The 19127-nt window shown below is 34.6% G+C and overlaps 2 protein-coding genes across 2 annotated transcripts; both read left to right on the plus strand.

The window, feature by feature from the left end:
* The first annotated feature begins 10684 nt into the window (after positions 1–10684).
* Positions 10685–15761, plus strand: LOC135077652 (MAPK regulated corepressor interacting protein 2). Its single transcript, XM_063972211.1, has 5 exons — positions 10685–10803; positions 10896–10980; positions 11345–11454; positions 11772–11828; positions 12078–15761. The coding sequence occupies exons 1-5, from the start codon at positions 10752–10754 to the stop codon at positions 12227–12229; spliced, it is 456 nt and encodes a 151-aa protein (XP_063828281.1). The 5' UTR covers positions 10685–10751; the 3' UTR covers positions 12230–15761.
* Positions 15762–15911: 150 nt separating this feature from the next.
* Positions 15912–19081, plus strand: LOC135077193 (uncharacterized). Its single transcript, XM_063971742.1, has 6 exons — positions 15912–16058; positions 16194–16392; positions 16564–16636; positions 16992–17193; positions 17698–17850; positions 18846–19081. The coding sequence occupies exons 1-6, from the start codon at positions 15984–15986 to the stop codon at positions 18933–18935; spliced, it is 792 nt and encodes a 263-aa protein (XP_063827812.1). The 5' UTR covers positions 15912–15983; the 3' UTR covers positions 18936–19081.
* Positions 19082–19127: the final 46 nt, after the last annotated feature.

A 19127-nucleotide genomic window follows, 5' to 3' on the forward strand; every position in this document is an offset into this window, starting at 1 on the left:
TAGCTGAATCTTTTGTGCGAGGTAGACATATTGTCAACAATCTTGAGAATCTAGCTCCCAATCGAAACTGGGTAAGACGCAACATGGGCCTTATAAACAAGCTCAAAGTTGCACAGCGTGTTATGGAGAGGGCTAATATGCTCGGTGTTTTTTTACGAGATCGAATCAGACATGAGGAGATTCGTAAACGAACTGAAGTCGCTGACATAGCCCAGCGGATTAGCAAGCTAAAGTGGCAATGGGCAGGGCACATAGTACGCAGACGGCCGATGGGGCAGCAAGGTTCAGGAGTGGAGGCCACAAGCGCAGCGTAGGACGTTCATCCACAAGGAAAGCAGACGGATCACCTGATGGTAAGTGATGTCCTATGATCAGCAGTGGACTGGTGATGATGATGAATCAATAGCCTAAAAAATAAGTTTCTTAAAACTTAATATTTTTAAGTAATGAGGCAATGCATTAGATAATTATTATACAGTGTGAGTCACGTTAAAGTGTTCATAAAATATGAAAATAGATGAAACTAGACCTATTTTTATCGATAAAAAAAGAGGTCAAAAAATTTTTGAGATTTTATTTTTAATTTTTTATAGAATTTTTTTCTTCCAATTACTTGTTGTAAAGAAAACGTAATAACTTTTAAACTAAGCGGTATATCCTGATAAAATAAAAACAGTAATAATGGTAAATAACAGGCAATACTAAAAAAATACAAAAAATGACAACACATAATAAAAAATGATACTTTTTGAAAAAAATCTGCTTTTAAATTCGTGTTTTTTTGGTTATTTGATAAAGGTATTATTTGTAGGCCTTTTTTGTGTATTTTATGTATTTTTTTAGTATCGCCTGTTATTTAGCAATATTACTGTTTTTATTTTATCAGGATATACCGCTTAGTTTAAAAGTTATTACGTTTTCTTTACAATAAGTAATTGGAAGAAAAAAAAATCTATAAAAAAATTTAAAAAAATCTCAAAAATTTTTGACCTCTTTTTTGTCGATAAAAAAAGGTCTAGTTTCATCTATTTTCATATGTACACTTTAACGTGACTGACACTGTATACTACGTTTATACGTAAATGTTGCAAAAATGGGAAATGTTATTTGAACTATTTTCACGCGTAATCACAACTAGTGTAATATAAAGTAACACGCAGTAAGTTTAGGTAGTCATAACTTAATATTTATCATTGTCTTTTAACAGTGAAGTTCGTGTTCTGGATAGGCATGGATAAAGCGTTAAGTAACATTAGTACGAAGAGGGCGTAATGTCAATAGGTATAGGTCGAAAACGGCACGTGCGGGGGAGCAGACGAAGGAGGACGGATCTCATCTTATTGCGCAAATGTAGTAAGTATTTCTTACATGCCAAGCATTTTACTTACAGCAATGCGACCCAAAACGCATAAATATCTGTAATAAATAGATTAATAGCAATGACACGACGATTAAACATTGCTAAAAAAAAATATTCAGGCATATATACATTGAAAAAAAACTTGTTGGTAGCGAAAAGGTAAATAAAAACTAGACTTTTGAGAGTAAATTCAGGTTGACGCAATATGGTACAGAATCCCATAGAAAAATGGGCATTGTCCTTTTCCAGGAGAGCGAAAAAACGAAATTTCTATTGCCCTGCTAAGATGCTTAAAGATTTGGATAACTTTCGATGTTTAGGTATATTGAAGATTAGTTACTGAAGAATACTTTGTGGAATAAAAAAAATATAATTAATTGCAAGATCAAATCAGAAATGAGGAGATCCGTAAACGAAAGTCACTGACATAGCCCAATGGATTAGTAAGCTGAAGTGGAAATGGGCAGGGCACATAGTAGGTACACAGAACTGACGGCCGATGGGGCAGCAAGGCTCTGGATCATCATCATCTCAGCCATAGGATGTCCACTGCTGAACATAGGCCTCCCCCAATGCTGCCTGGTTGGTAGCAGCCTGCAGTCAGCCAGCGCCTTCCTGCTACCTTTATCAGGTCGTCGGTCCACCTTGTGGGTGGACGTCCCACGCTGCGTTTTCCGGTACATGGCCTCTACTCCAGAACCTTGCTGCCCCATCGGCCGTCAGCTCTGCGTCCTATGTGCCCTGCCCATTGCCACTTCAGCTTGCTAATCCGTCGGGCTATGTCAGCGACTTTACTTAGTTCGTTTACGGATCTCTTCATTTCTGATTCGATCTCAAAGTCAAAGTCAAAATTTCTTTATTTGTTTAGACTAATAAATAGTTCTTACAAATCGTCATTTTGCTCTTAAGGAGCCTCTACATGTCTCATAATCTTTTTACCCTACCAGCGCTTCGAGACCAACATTTGGCAAGTGCTGAGAAGAAGCGCCGCAACAAACTCAGTCAGTCACCACTGTCTGCCGGTTAATATAAATAAATAGAAAAAGCAGTAGTAGGTACATTTGATTCAGGAGCAGTTCACTGAATTTACCACGCATTCTTGTATGGTGTATCTTACAAGAATGGGTATACAAAATTGCGTGGTATATTAAACAAGGTAGTAACGTGCTAATATCTAGACTTACAGATTAAGATACTTAAATACTAGTAGAAATGACTCGCATTAATAAATTTAAATAACTTGGATTGACCAGTCCCCGAAAGCAGCGCCTGTTCACAGACATGACGAGTGAACCAGCCATCGCTTCACTCGACCATATTAGAGGGAATGTAACGATAATCTCGTAAAGAAACACCGAGCATAGCCCTCTCCATAGCACGCTGTGCCACTTTGAGCTTATGTCATAAAAACTTATTTCGTTTTGCATAATCTGTATGTTTTTTTCCTATTTTACCTTAAGGTGCCCGCTTTGGGTCAGTCTCCCCTAAATGTTCCAAAAGGAAATTTTAAATTTGCCGTAAATCGGTTTATACTAAATCAAATAAAAAATTGAGTATAGCAGATTTGTATACATTTAATATACATTTTTATGGTCTTATAAACGAATTCAGAAACCTTCAGTAACGAAATCTTCTAGGTGGTCCCGCTAGGGAGTATGCTCTCCGGCGGGACCACTTTGAATTAATGTTTACAACAAAACTATAGATATACATTTTTTTTAACTAAGTCTACAATTATATACATATTTTATACATTTCTTTCGTATCTATTATATGTACCTACGTTAAGGTGGTCCCGCCCCAGAGCATGACACGAATAAACATTAAGTTTGTAAAACATCTAGCCTAGGTACCTACATGAAGTAGGAAAACAGCTGAAATAATAGGTAAGTACCTACCTACCTACCTACGATCAAGGCCGGATTGCAAAGTTCAAGTTTCCTCTCATCATGTCAGTTATTAATATTTACCATAGCCTATATTTCAATGAACATCAATATTGACAGTCAAAGTAGATACTATTTTAGGACAAAAAATCAATTGGGATGTAAAATTAATTTATTAAGTATAACGTAAAAAAAATATTACTTTTTTTTTTGCGCTATCGGGATCATCATCATCATCTTAGCCACAGGACGTCCATTGCTGAATATAGGTACGCCTCCCACAATGATTTCGACTTAATATCGCTCTAAAATCGCAGTAAAAAGCTCCCAATCCTTTGAAAACCTTTGTTTCGAATAGTTTCTAAAAAAAATGGTTTCCGATCAATGTCCGGCAAAACTAGGTTAAGTACCGTATAACTACGATCTAAGAGTAAAGTTCGATCTTTTAATAGCCGAATACACGAATAGCCCTTCTTCCCGTGACGTCAAGCGTTCGAAACACAGCCAAAACCACACTTCTTCGCAAGTAGGCCGGTTGTCATAGGGTTGCCTATTTTATTGATTTTTTCGTGCAAAAATGTGTATAAGAGGCTCTGAGCTTAAAATTAGGGACCCCTTAGGGACTACACATCAAACAGAGAACGGTCAGCAGCGCTCTCTGTTAGCAGCTTAAAATACTTACCCACTGTCTACCTGAAAACAAAAATTGATCTTGACCTTCACTGGTTGGGTTTTTATAGCGGTCTAGCTGTAGATCCTGGCTACACAGGAGTTGCAGCGGTGTGAACGAGAGGTGGAAAATAAATAGTCCCATTCCTGAACACAAAACTAACGCATCCAGTTACACCTAAAACATTTTTTTGGCACCTAATTAGTATTTAAAGGAAAATTATACTCTATCTGTGGCTCTAGAATACAGCTGGGTATCCTTGACTATTCTATACCTTTGGCAAGTACCTATTACAGTAGTCATCAGAATCTTTATCGTCGAGGCTTGGAATCTGCGTGGGAGTTGTATTAGGTCATTTGGTTTGCAATCATTTTAACGCATGTTGATGATGCGACACGACTCAACTTTGTTATTCACAATATACCTAATTAACACCAATATAAAGTTAACATAGCAAATTAAAATATTGGATCATTAACTATAATGATGTGCATTAAAATTATGAAAATGACATTAGCAATGAGGTTTTATAAACGTAGAGTTTTGACGATCTTCTAACCACATATACCTACCTAATAAGATATCGTAGCAAGTTCCCTTCATACTAATCAACGTCTGCATCCTCTAATAAGATACTATTCCAAGCAAATCCATTACGATACTTAAACATTTTAACTTAAAATACTGATTTCTTAACAGAGTGCCAACCATAGCTCACCCACACCTCTGAAACTGTGTCAAAGCATTTTAAAAATATTGTTACATAGGAAAAAAGTTATTTGATGTGACAGGCCTATTGTTGAACACTCTCTCGTGAAGACAAAACTCGCACCACTAAATCAAACAATAAGTAGGCGGATCTTCTAATATTAATACACAACAAACAGCTGTGAGAGACTTATGTTGGTACATAATAATATATCAAGATCTAAAAAAATGCTGATTTTCTTTTAGAGTTTTTCGTTATGATGTGTCATGACGTCAAAGAATAAGATTTTTATCGTTAATATAGCCACTTTATCAGTTAGGAGTACGTAAGACTATAAGAAACTTCAGTGTCTTCAGAGTCTTTGGTTCATGTCCTATGAAAAGACAATCAAACGCATTTTCTAGCATTAGGTAAAGTTTCAGACGTCGTTACTAACGCAAAACCTGAAATTACTCGATTCAGATTTAAAAGTAACATTTTGTTATACAAATGGATGACCATACATCAATTTTAAGTTTCCTTGTGGGCTTCAGGAGTTCAGGACATAGCCAAAGCCTTTTGAAATTTTAGAGGTTCCATTAAGGTGATGCAAATCCCGTTTTTGGAGACCTCCTCCTTTTGTTGAAGTTGGTTAAATAAACATAGACTACATGGAAATTGGGTAGGTATTTCATGAACTTCCCGATGATCAGTCTTGAACTTATTTTCCGCATTTTCCTTTAATTTTTCCTGTAAAATAGAGAGTTCATGAATAGTAAAATATTATGATAACTTTCTTAAATGATAATTTAATGGGAAAATCAATTTCTTAATTAGGTAGTTTATTTATTAAATTCACTAACGATTTGACCGCAGAACTGTAGAATACTAGTATAAATGCATGCCTTCACACAATTTAACCTATCAACATCAACGCTACCATATGAATTGAAAAGCTTTACTGCATTTAATCGTTGCATCAGTTGGATAAACTGCATAAGCAGACAATGTAGTGCACGCACGATACTAATCTGGCCTGGTTGCGCGCGCGCAGTCCCGTTACGCCGTGGGAGGAGCCATGGTGCGAAACACCATTGTCTACCCACCATGCTTCTTACTATTGTACTTCTTATAGAAATACTGCTTTGAAGTACTTACTTGGAATCCCTGCCATTTTGTGTTTCGTGCTGGACTTGAAGATTTACGCAACAATATCAAACGATATCAGATTTTTTTAGGAGATGAAGTTTAAAGCTTTTAGTTCGTTTTAAAATGACTTAAGTTTTTGAAATTCAGTGTCTTTAGTACGTAATCGATTATACGCAATACTATTCTCTATCTATTACATTTGTGTCAAGATTTCAGTAGAAAACGTTTTTGTAAAAGCTCTACACTTACCAACAACACCATATAAGTCATGGAGCGGGTTTGAATCTATTGAGTGTACCTAAATTTAAGTAAGTGCTGTAAAAGGTAAGTATTTAGGTAGAGGTAGACTTTCTTTTCCAATTCCTTAGTGGTGAGAATGAGTCCAGTCTTGGTATGTCCCTTTTGGCATTATACAAACAAATGCGCATGCTCTAAATTAAGTGTAATAAGTGGCATTAAACCAATCGCTCCTCAATAAGTGGTCGTTCAGTATGCCGCGGCAAGATCGCTTTCATATTCAATTGCCATGCAGACAGTTAATGAGTCAATTGCCCTCTCAGCTCCGGCATTCTTCTCTCCTAATACGTTTGTTGATTCAGTATCTTACTTACAAAGTTGCAGAATGGAATAAGTTTTTCTTCAATGTTTTTCATCTTCAACTAAACATTAATACTAATTAAATAATCACTACAGATCAGGTCTTTAAAACTACGCAACGGATTTTAATTAATGCGGTTTTTTTAATATGTAGATAGAGTAGGTACATAGAGGAAGGTTTTTAAGTTTGTACCTGTGCGAAGCAGGTGCGGGTCGCTAGTATTCATAGTTTTTACTGACACTAAACCCACATTCCCCCTTATCTAAAATATTGTGTGATACCGACAAGTTAACTCATGCAACAATGAATTTTACGACTTACCTATTTAGCCTCATGCCCCATTTGTAGGTAGTACAAAACTAATGTAATTTAATATTATTTAGAAATTCCGGTTAACAGCTTCCAATATTAGTTGGCTCGCTTGCCTTATCGGAGGACCATACCTACTCGTATGTAGGGTTTCCATCCATTTGAATTTATCCAGAAACACGAACATTCTTCCAATTAGGTATGTTTGAACGTGGATTATTTATTTATCTTTAATGTGAAATCTGCACAAACTTAAAATTTCTAGCTTTTACCTAGGAAAGGACAAATCAAAATGCGATATGGTAGCCCTAGCCCTATAAGCACTAGCAGGGTGTTAACCTACATTGCCACATGGGTATTTATTTTACAGAGTGTAAAGAACTATTAAAAACTCGTTAAAGTAAACTAGATTACTTTGTCGATTAGTGTTTCTAGGCAAAGGATCCGTACCTAGATTCTAGAAAGTAACGATAATGTAAAAATTAGGCTACTATTTTAAGAATTACTCAAATGAATTCGAGATAAGGTCCTGAAACTTTTAATGACGCATTAAGTGCAGATCACGTTAAGAGATAAACCTTTTTAACCGAGCTTTACAGGGAGTCAATTAGGTAGGTACTTAGTGTCATAGCTTTAGCATTTTTTATTACGGGACCAAGATATAAACTCAACGTCAAATAGATCGCACCTTCCGCGACGCGAACTTTAAAGATTTTCTTCTGACATAATCATGGTGCCCCAACAATATTGGTGTTATTTGAAAGCCCAATAAATATCCTTAAAAAAACACATTTAATTTCTTAATAAATGATTAACATATACCATAAATGTGACTTGAAAAATGACCTCACTTTGGGCTCACCTGTGGGATCAATTAGACCAATTTTTATTTTTATAAAACCAAATAATGACCTCACGTGTCTTCTTTAACAGATGGATAGCGATTAATCCCAACTTAACAGTTTTATAGCCATAAAAGTTGGCTCAAGCGTAACTACCTATTTATTGAAGAAGTGACTCTGGATCCTTCTAAAGACACATTTTTGGGGTAAAAGCCTTTCCTTTAATGAAATTAAGCTTAGAACTAGGCTTTCAAATGGTACCAATGTTGGTGGGAAGTGAGGATGCATACTTTTGAAAAGTGCTTGTTGCGGGAGGTGCGATTTATTTGATGCCAAGTGTAGTAAGTACGAGGACCATATCCAACTAACAATGGATCCAATGAACTAGGCGTGACCTAGGTACGATTCCTGTACGTACTATACCTATGCTGAAATGTAGTTTAGTAATTCCTGTGGGTTTCTTTCTATCACAGTTTCTATGGTTAATCTGTCAGTTTACTAAAACCAATTAAAACCGACGGTTAGTAGTTACGGTTCATTAGCAGCGCTTATTCGTATGTACACCGCCACCATTTAACACGGATTTGCGGATAAAGATAAAAGGCATAGCAATTTACTATCGGCTGTAATCGCTCCAGTAATTGTGCGTTCAGACGATCAGTGAAAGTCAGTCGGGGAAAGTACGACGTGCACACTTTGGCGAAACTGTTTCGCTTTCGGACGTAGATTGAACTGTAAGAAAAAAATGTGGGTACAGTAACTTTGATTTTTTAACCTTCCGACTTTACACAGAAAGGAATAAATCCGTAAGCTGAAAATTGGACTTTACCTATCTCGAACTTGTAAATTATGAAACTTTGGTAGGAAAACAATTTGATAAAAATCGGTTTAATATAATTTACAGAGCATAGTTTAAGTTCTTTTTTCTCCAGAAAAAGGTGTTGATGAGTTTTTTTTTACCCACAATAAATGCAAGGAAATGAAGACTGAACCGAATCTAATTCATGCATGAATTCGACTTCAAACTGTTTTTCCGGGATAAAATACGACCAACACAATGCTTTTTGTGAGTCTTTTGAACTTCCCAATTCCTTATCGTGTTCCATAAAAATCTCTGCGTGTAACTCAATAAGTAAGTAGGTAGTATCTTTTTTATCTACGTTCTTTTTTAATGTAGGTAAATATTCATTATTGATTGTACTAAAATGCAAATATAATTGTTTAAAACATAGTGTATCTCTATAGGTACCTTACTTACCTACCTACATAGATGAAAAATAAGACGCGTGTAATAAGCCTTTATTGTATGAAGAAGCTGTTTTAGAAAATAACAATGACCTTGCAACGCAATAAATTACACGTTCAAGAACATCATCCTCAATAACACTGCCCGAGCTCTTAATAACTAGTAAATTATTCTGCTGTGTAACAATCAGTAAATGTGGTAGATAGATTAGACTCTATTACCCACAGCTCTGTAAGAATCAAAACCTATAGAAATTCTTCTATGAGTTCATATAAAATTCCGTTACAGTAAAAGAAGACAACACATAGGTAAATTACTTTAGACGTAGATAAAGTTTATTTTAAATTCGGTAACACCACATCCGTACCTTCGTGTCAGTTCCACGAATTTAAAACAGTTGGATGTAAGTAAGGTACTTAGTCGTAAGTAGGATGTACGCGACGTGAGTAAGCTTAGCTTAACTAAGGGGAAAGTGCCTGCAATATTATGCTATATAGTTAGTACTTAAAGGAGATATTCGTACATTCAAAACAAAGACACAAACTTCTTACGAAAGAAATTCATTAATTGCTTTTAGATCTCGAAGAATTTAATAAGATTAAAAATTTGTATCTCCTAAGTAAGGTAGTAGGTACAAATCTGCCCAAAGGTTGACTGGAAGAGAATTACATTTTTTTTTTATAATGGAATTCTTACAGTTCGCCTTAGTACCATATTATTACCCTGTTGTTTCTGAAAAGTTAGGTACACAGTAACTTATTTGACTTCTTGGCCATAATTTTAGCGCCCTACATCATCTGTAATTTATTGAAACCATTGTGGCTTACTTCCAAGCACCCACGGTCCATGTAGGTAATAATGGCTGCCGCGCTATTCAAAACAATAGAAAAAAGCGTTAACCAATAACCCAATTCACCGGTAACACAATTAAAATAACTTTCGCGTGGCATTGATAATAACTTCCTCATAGCAAATATTAGTAGTTAAGTACTAACCGGCACAAACCGTAGTATCGTGGTCGATTTACTGTCGCTTCCTTAAATACTACTGAATTAATGATTTGAATTATTTACTACTTAGTTGGTAACGCCAGAGGGTTCGGTAATCAACAAGTTTTAGTACAAGTAAAACTGCTACTAAAACTAAAAGATGAAGAATATCAAAGAGAAAAATTACACACTGAAACGTGCTGAAACTAGGTACAAGCAATAATATTTAAATTTTCCCTCCAAAAGAAAAACTACTAAAGTCAAAAGACGGAATGTTCCGAATTGATCAATCTGAATATCCTGGAACGATGTGCAAAAAGTTAAGATGAGTTAAATACTTTTCACCTTGAATAAAAATATTATTTTACATTATTAAATTATTTTTAAATCATGATAAGAATTTTTATTATCTTTTAAGTCTAATTTAATACAAATTCAAAAGTGCTAGAAGTAATTTATGCTCAAATCGGAACGCACCGCTAATCGCTAGGTCTGCAAAAACTACCATTAAGCAATGGCAATATTTTTTTGATGGTGGAATAGTGTTGTTTGTTACTTAGAATTAATCGATTTTTTTTCGTATCAGTCAAACCTTAATAATGTCGTAATATTGTATTTTCTTACTGATTCTTAATATTGAGGTATTCCAGTTTTTGTTAAATGCTTTCATTTTAAAGAACGTACTTTTGTATTAATGAATTTATATGACTCAATAAAACAATATTGAATCATAATCGAATCTGTTTTCTTATTTAGTCAATTAGCAATTTGTTGAAAATAATTGGTAGACGATTAATCTCGAAAAAATATACGAGTTCAAAAGTAATCACTGTCGATTTAACAAATGAAATCAATTTCTTCTCGATGTCCACAATGTTTTTCTTAAAATAACTACCATTGTAAGTATTTAGTAGAAAATATTTTTTGTAGTTCTGGCAACCCTCAGTTTCAGGCTGGTCTCTTCCGTGTGTGACTTTTACGTTTATTTTTTTAATTTCTGAGCGAAATTATAAAATGTATACTGTCTCAAAAGGACCTAGCAAGATTGTCGCTAAAACTCGACGAGGTAAAGTGTTTAATTTGCTCGACTGTGACATAATTACAATGTGATAATGTTGTGAGAGCGTGAAATGATATCTTCGTGATCCTCACTTTCAGGTCTCTCACAGAATCTAGAAAGACTGGACAGCCGCAAGGATCATAGCAGGAAGTCTTCGGAGTCCGACAATGGCGAGATTGTCAAGTATGTATTGCTACAACTAACTGTATGATGCAATGCGGGATGTTTTAATAATTTCATCAGTGTTTTTACATAACCTCTAACCGGGGCGCCTTCTTGTTTGTAACCAAGGAGGATTATAACACTGCCACCCTATCTGAACCATGGGTATTGCATATTGCTTTGATTGATCTTTAAGGTAATAACATTAAATGATAAACAAACCATTAAAGTTTGAGAGGAAGTGATGTAACTGACCTGGGGCAAACCTCCATTGATCTGAAATTATGGTGGGAGAATTTAAATCAAATGTAAAAATAATATTATACAATACTATTGGTAAATTCAAAATAATATGTGATTTCTTATTGGATATTTACTTTTTCAGCATGCCCAAACCAGTGTTCCATTCCAACGGCAAAAAAACAGTTCACCAGAGAATACAACATCATGTGATCACACCACAGCATGAAGAAATCATTAGATTTATAAGTGAAAGTAAGTATTTTTGCTAAAAAATCATAATATTTTATATGTTGTTGATACAAATTAATGATTGTCAGTGTATTTCATTACGGGCTACTTTCTGGAGTTGCCTAAAATATGACAATATTGAATTGTGTCAATATGCTTAGATTTCCATCTTATTTTATGTATGAAAAGTCAATGAGTGTGATCACTCAATGCTCAATGCAATAATGCATGAACTGATGTTCATGCATTATTTTCCTGTTTTAAATTCTGACCTGTAGCCTTGGTTGTGTTTCTGATTTGATTACATATTACTAATACACTTACTTAATTGTTAATTTTAGCTTGGACACAAACAGCATATGGCGAAAGTGAGCCTACAACACCAACTAGTACAATTGGTAAGTAAATAAATACCTGCTTACATTATTAAATTAGATTCTAGAAATAACTGATTTTTGATTCTACTAAATTAAGCATATTTTAAAAGATTAAATCTGTCACAAAGAGGGCAATTTTTCTAAATCTGACCTAGGACCTCCACAAGACAAGCAATGCCTAGTGTTGAGGTCTGTCTTTTGTTTTGTACTAACTTGATCTGGCAGTAAATATTTTCATTTGTTTAAATACACTGTTTGCATTAATTCTAGGGTCAGGATCAGGCAGCTCGTCACCCGCACCGCCCTCCAACCTGTACTACCAAGACGATGCACCCAGCGCTGTCCTGCGGGACTTCAAGCCGTTCGACCTGGAGACGTGGTGGGGCAAGCGACTCTTCCAGAACATCACAAACTCACTCTGAGTCTCCAACGGCACACTCACAGGGACACAAGAGTTGTCGGTAGCGTAAGTCACAATCATCTGAAGTTTACTGAATTTTATAATTAATTAAATTACTGCAATGCACATCAAGAAAAGTATTATAACTACAATTTTATGTAATACTTTCAATTGTGGTTTTTATACATTTTTATACTCTGGTTAAGAAGTGCTGGCATTTCTTTTCATTTTCAAAGGAAACTCATTAAAAAAATATTAAGTACACAAGAAACTCATTGATAATACTAAATATCTGAGTTAACAATGTATCGAATATTCTTCAAATATGAAGAAGATATAATCTAGATCGTTTTTTGTATGTTTATTGCTTTACTTTAAAAATCTGTTATCAAATAGATGTTTATTTTTAAAAGTTTTTACCAGTAGATATTTTCTTTGCTTTATTTTTGCTGTCATTTGAAATCTTATAAACATGTAGTTAGTAAGAAAAGATTACAAAATTTAGTAATCTACAGTTGATTGTGGATCTCAATAGATATTTCATATCGTAAGTGAAAATTTCCAAACGCTCAATTTCCTTTTGCAACTTGAAATATGTTACAGCGAACCAATATTCTTTAAGATTGTTACGTTGATCAAATTTTATAAAATTTTGTTGATACATTTGTTACTGGTTAAAATGTATATGAAGCAAAGAAATATACCAAAGAGAACAGCATCCTATACATTAAAAAAGTTATAAAATTATTAAATTCCTAAACCTGTAAAATTTCCTTGATCTACAAACAGATTTATTGTATTAATATTGTTAATCCTATGTTAGCCATTTTAAAATAGTAAAAGATTCATAGACAATTATAAAACGACGCTGGGTAATGTTTAAACCAGTCAGGACTTGACCCTGAGAATGAGTTCGAATTTTGTTACATACCTAAATACTTTATATAATAGAATAATATAAAAGAATCAATTACAGATCGACCTTACTTTTATCCCATTTTACAAATATTTTATTTACTATTTATTTATAAAATATGTATTTTAAAAGAATATAAAAAGCAGGACATCGAAATAATTTTACTATGATCTGCTCTTAATAAATCGGTGGTATATAAATTAAAATTATGTATAAATATTACTAAAGCTACCATATTAATTAATATCAATATGTATTTTATATCGTTTTATACAGAAAATACACATTTGCTAAGATGGTTACTATAAATTTTATATTTAACATGTATCATAATTTCATTAACTGCATGAATATATTGTCACCTTCAATTTTCTCATGAAATGTCTTCAAAATCTATTATAATAACTGTTGATCTGCTGGCGACAGTACAATTAGTAACCTTATTGTCTTGTATTTAACGATGATAATAAATAATTTTCAATGCTGACTCAGCAGAGCAAAATTAGAAAGCCTACTTCCTAGGTAACATCAAAATGGCCTATCATAGATAAGATAGACTTCAGTTATCATATGTAATAATGATTCGCTGTTGCCAAATCGATAAATATGCCGTCATTTTAGTCCATTTGTTATAATGAACTGTTAGCCAATTAAAATCATGTGCAATTTCACTATTGTGATCAGATAAAATATTAAATATTTATTTATATTTTTACCGCTTGGCAACGAAGATTGTTGAAGTTTTACGAGAAATGTTATCAAATAATATTGCTATCATTTCTTCATGTGATTGATGCTATTCGTACCTAAATCATTGAAATATTTATAATCAACCTAATGTTAAAGTAAGATTTTATGGTAGCTTTTATAACAAAAATTATTGATTCAACTTATGATTGTGCATGTTATTGAGGTTGTTATACTTATAGGCTCTGTCTTATAGATTATTTCATATTTTATTTTTATTGTACTCTGCGTACTCGCTATACAAACAGATTGTTAAACGTTACAAAATCATTGGTTAATAAGTGCTCGATGTTCGTGAAAGCTTATACATTATTGTGATCGTTACTGAATATTGTTGTTATATCATGTTGATGCATATTGTTTCTACGGGCTTCGTTTGCAAGCTGAACAATGTCTTCCAGGAAATTCTACATCAAGTGTAATCATGTGTAATAAGTATGTAAATTCATTTAAACAAGTATAATTCGGTGTTCAGTCCAAATAAATCTGCATGTTCTCAGTGAAATCGGTCTAGTTAGTTGACTTCGTAAACAATTATTAACAATTTCTGTAAAAATAAAAATACATTAATTATAGCACAAATCTTTTTGCAAATTAATTGTAACATTTGATTTGAAATCAATAAATACAAAGTTGAGCTGTCGAAAAATTAATTAACTTCATAGATTTCTGTTGCTATACAAAATCTATTAGGAAGTCACATTTTTGATAGCACTGACTGGTAATATGAAATATTCAGTTCAAGTTACCAGTTAGAGCTATTCCGTTGTTTGCTAGTTGATTAAGACTTATTTGGACCTTTCACCTCTATTTTATGCTTGTTTAAAAGGAAAATTGGTGTTAACTAGATCGTTAAATTGTCCTTACCTTGCGATACTGTCCTCTCGTTATTCTGTTCCTACATCTTACTTTTTATATCGAATTTGGTCGATTGTACAAAATTTGTAGGGTATAAGATCGGAATTAGAAACGTTCTTCAGCCTGTTTCTTACAGAAAATAAAAATACGCTTTATAGGTACAGTCGGGTTCATAAATATATTGGTATTGCCAATGTTTCAAAATATTATTTATTAGCCTTTTAACGATATATTTCAATACAAACTCAAACATCAATGAAATGTAATCTTATAAACTGTTCATAAACATGTTGCGGTAGCGCAGTATTGACTACGCTACTGTGCTACAATATTTTGAAACATTGGCACTGCCAATACTCGACTGTACCTACTACCCACTAAGGTAAGCTACTAAACTCACCCTGATTTCACGATTGTGATAACTTCGTTGCTTTAAGTACCGAGTGCATTTTTGTGGAATTTAAATACCTAGATGCAAAATCGTTAATTCTTTCTGATTTCATGAAGATTCCGAAATGAAATAGAAGTAATAAAAAATTACAGATAAAAATGGTTCCCCTCTGCGTAGCAATAGAAGGATGAAAGACGTTTGATTCAATTCTGATCCTATCAAGTAGTATGTATTCTTACCTACATCCAAATCCTCGTTCTCCTCAATCTTAATCTTTGGAATATTGGTATTATTTATTACATGACAATCTGTCATAAATTGTTTCACTTGGCTTGTACATTATATTGCGGATAACTGTACCTAGCTCATTTGTTGTTAAAAACTACCTTGTATTTATTTCCATAAGGTGTAATTTCAAATGTTCTGAAATAAGCATCACAATTAATGTACAAAACAGGTGATCTGTGCGAAGCAATCTTATTATGCAATAAGCAATAAATGCACAAATGTAGTATAGTTTTTATCCTTTTAGATGGAATATTTGAGTCATAGTAGTGATATGGCAGGAGAATATTTTTAGACTGATTTAGTTATAAAAAGTTATGCTTTTTGTTGTAGTTGAATAAACCGTCTGACAAAGAATGCAACCACTTTCATTTATAAATTCCTAACATTTTTAGTCAAACCTCTATATCTATCTCTATCACTGTTGTCTCTTATTTATTTGTCTATGATTAACGTCGCCCGTTGACGTTGATGACGTTACCTATCAATAAACACAAAACAATACAAACAACCGGTTTAGATTGCAGGAATTTTCAATTTTAGTTTTGATTTACACAGATACTTACATTGTTTTCTGAAATGCAAGCTGAAGAAGTGGAGAGCGGTCTCTTTACTCCAGAAAATATAAAATGTGTTGAGATCAACAATTTTGCCGTAAGTACTTTCAGCTGCTCCCGCTTAAACCTTAAACCATTTCATTTGAATCGAGTTTATGCCTCTTTAGTAAGCTAAGCGAAACTCGTCCTAGCCAGTTAATTTATTGAACGTATGACAACCTTTTCTGTCCAGTCCACCCCAAAGCATGAAAAGAATTTTGTGAACGGTTTACAAAACGCTCGGCAACTGCTAGAAGGATTGCAACGGAGCCTTGCCAAAACCAGCAAGTATGAAGATCAGATGTTGCGCTGCAAGTCCACTCATGCGCATTCGCACGCTTACTGGTGGGACAGCGACTTCTCGGAGAAGGAGCCCAAGAGTTCCAAAATAGGCAAGTACCCTACTACATACCTACTCCTAAAACATTCGATTACCTTCTAGAAATTTTTAGTTATTGATAGTTATGTGCAGGAGTCTTCTTAAACTGAATGCTTTTGTAGAGTTCCACTTCCATTCATGCTTACAGTAAAACATTAGATGCATGTCAATACGAATATTTCAGAGATAAAACCAAGAAGTCACGTCAACTTAGCAGAACCTTGGTCTACCACTAGCATCGTTTGCCTGCAGTACCAGTGAGTACAAAACCTACTTACCTACTTCCAAAATTATTCTATGATGATTACAAATCTCGTGCATTAGCTTTTAGATTTGCTTTTAATAATCAAGGATAAGGGGTAGTGTCTCTTAGAACCAAGCTATCGCTTAGTGGCCAGACTTTGGCTCAAGTCCGTAACCTCCTCAGCCACCATTACATGCACTGATTTGATATAGTACGGGAGCAATCCCATCATTCTTTCCCACCCACTGCAACTCCTGAACGGGACTATTCCCACCTCTCTTTCCCACCGCTGCAACTCCTGTAATAGCCAGGATCGACAGCCACCTGGCACGCATGAAGAAGGAATGCTAACAAACATAGTTTCATAGGTACGAAGAGTTATCAAAGCGCTACGAATCCTTACTTCAATCCTACCACGATCGATGCGCGGCGGTTGGCGAGCGCGACGAAGCGCTGGGCCGCCTGCGCCGCCGCGTCAGAGATGCGTACGCGCATCTAACTCAGGCGCATCGCACGCTCATCGCTGTGGGGGACAAGTATTTGGATCTAAGCCGAAGGAAGCGGACGCAAGTATGCTGTTTGTTGTTTTATAGCTTTGTTTAATTAATAGTAAGATTCCATTAAAATAAATGTAACCGAGTTCTCGCCCAAACGCAACGCTTATCGCTCTTATTCTTTGGATGTAGAGTTCAATGTGTTCTCCAGCAAAATTTTAATATGGAATGACTGGTCGATCAAGCTAAAAAAATTGGGGCTTTTGACATCCAAGTCAGAGGTAAAATGGGATGGGTTAACTAGAATTAAAGCCTTCAAAACCAAGTGGGAATACCTGGCAACGCCACATAGATATAGCCTTAAGCTCAGATTCCACTAAAGCGGAAAGGAGATATTTTTGAATAACCAATCAGGTTAAGTGATTTCTGCTTTACCTCTCCACACAGCTTTGGTTTGGAAATCTGATTGGTTATTCAAACGGTTTCTCTCCGCTTTGGTGGAAACCGGGCCTCAAGGATATTAATAGGATGCATCATTATAATCAAGTATTTCTGTAGTACAAGTGTGTTACCATTTCAGAAGAACAAATACGAACTGAAGATTAAGCATCTGAAAGCGACAGTACGGGGCGTGATGGCCATGTGCGAGCACTCCAGGCTTCAGCTCGACACCACCATCGCTCGATACCTGGAGACCGAGGGAGAGGCTCCTAATGCCCAGTTGTTGGCCGAGGTGAGGTTCTATCATATTATCGCTTTGTACATATGTATGGTAGTCCACTACAGACAAAATAGTACCTAAGAGGCTACGACATATTAAGAAGCTACAGTGCAGCAGTGTTTCGATTGATGTAGGTACTTACATAATACAGTCGCAGAATGAAAAGGTTCGTCACCTTAGTGTCGGTTTTCGCTTGCACTAGGTATTATAAGAGTCAAACCTGCCAACATAACAGTGCAAGAAACAGTGCTGCTAACATTTAAATAAATATGACGTTTGCTAACGAATAAGGTTTTGCTTGTTTATTTTTGTATCCCATCAGTGCAATGCAATGATGACATTGACCAATTGACAATAGTTTTTTTTTATTTAATAGAAATAATAATGGCAGGTTGAACCAACAAGAAGGTTTTAGTTTATCAATCATAATAATCTTCTTGACAAGATAAATCGTCAAACAACTGATCTGAATAATTTTGAACTTTACTGACGAACAGTTAAAGATTATTTTCTCTAACTCGAGATTATTCTGTAACATAGTTTCAAAAGGTAATAATATGCTCGCGATACGTTGAAGGAATCAATCTGAAAACTGACGAACCTTTTCATTCCGTGACTGTACTTTACTGACCGAAGTCTGTTAAAAAGTGCCGATGTCTATAAGCATGGACTAGACTGTTAAAAAAAAAATAGCATTATTTTATGCTGTAGGTATACGTAGTTCAAACTAGATCCGAAATAATATTACAGCGAGTAAAAAGAATTAGGTCACAAAACATAATTTTATCACATTTCCGTTAGCCCATAAAGTTTTCCACTTACAACATAGGTACCTACGTAATAAACTCTAATGTAAGAGGCCTACTCGAGATGATACCAAACATACATTTCGATTTGAATGAAGTGAGCCATTGAAGCTAACCTTAGAAATATCCCGATAAGTCCGATATATCATTTCTATTCGCAATAGATTGCATTGGCACATCGTTTATTTTTTACCATTTCAGATAAGAAAATGCAATCTTCTCTTCTTGGAAAACTTGAGACTCAAAGCCCAGATAGAAAAGTTGTCACCAGGCGAAGCTTTTTCGAAATAACTTTAGAACCTTAAGTTTCAGAAACCTATCGTATTTTAGGAGTTTTACATGTAAGTAATTTAGAATTGCCTAACATATTATATCGTAGTTTGTTAATGTTATTTAAGTATTATTACCGTAATAAAACGATAACTTTACGTTTTCGATTTGATGATTTTCATTAGGTAACATATAGATTAATAAAAATATTGA

The sequence above is a fragment of the Ostrinia nubilalis genome, chromosome 13, assembly GCF_963855985.1.
Source record: "Ostrinia nubilalis chromosome 13, ilOstNubi1.1, whole genome shotgun sequence".
In the NCBI taxonomy this organism is placed as follows: domain Eukaryota; kingdom Metazoa; phylum Arthropoda; class Insecta; order Lepidoptera; family Crambidae; genus Ostrinia; species Ostrinia nubilalis.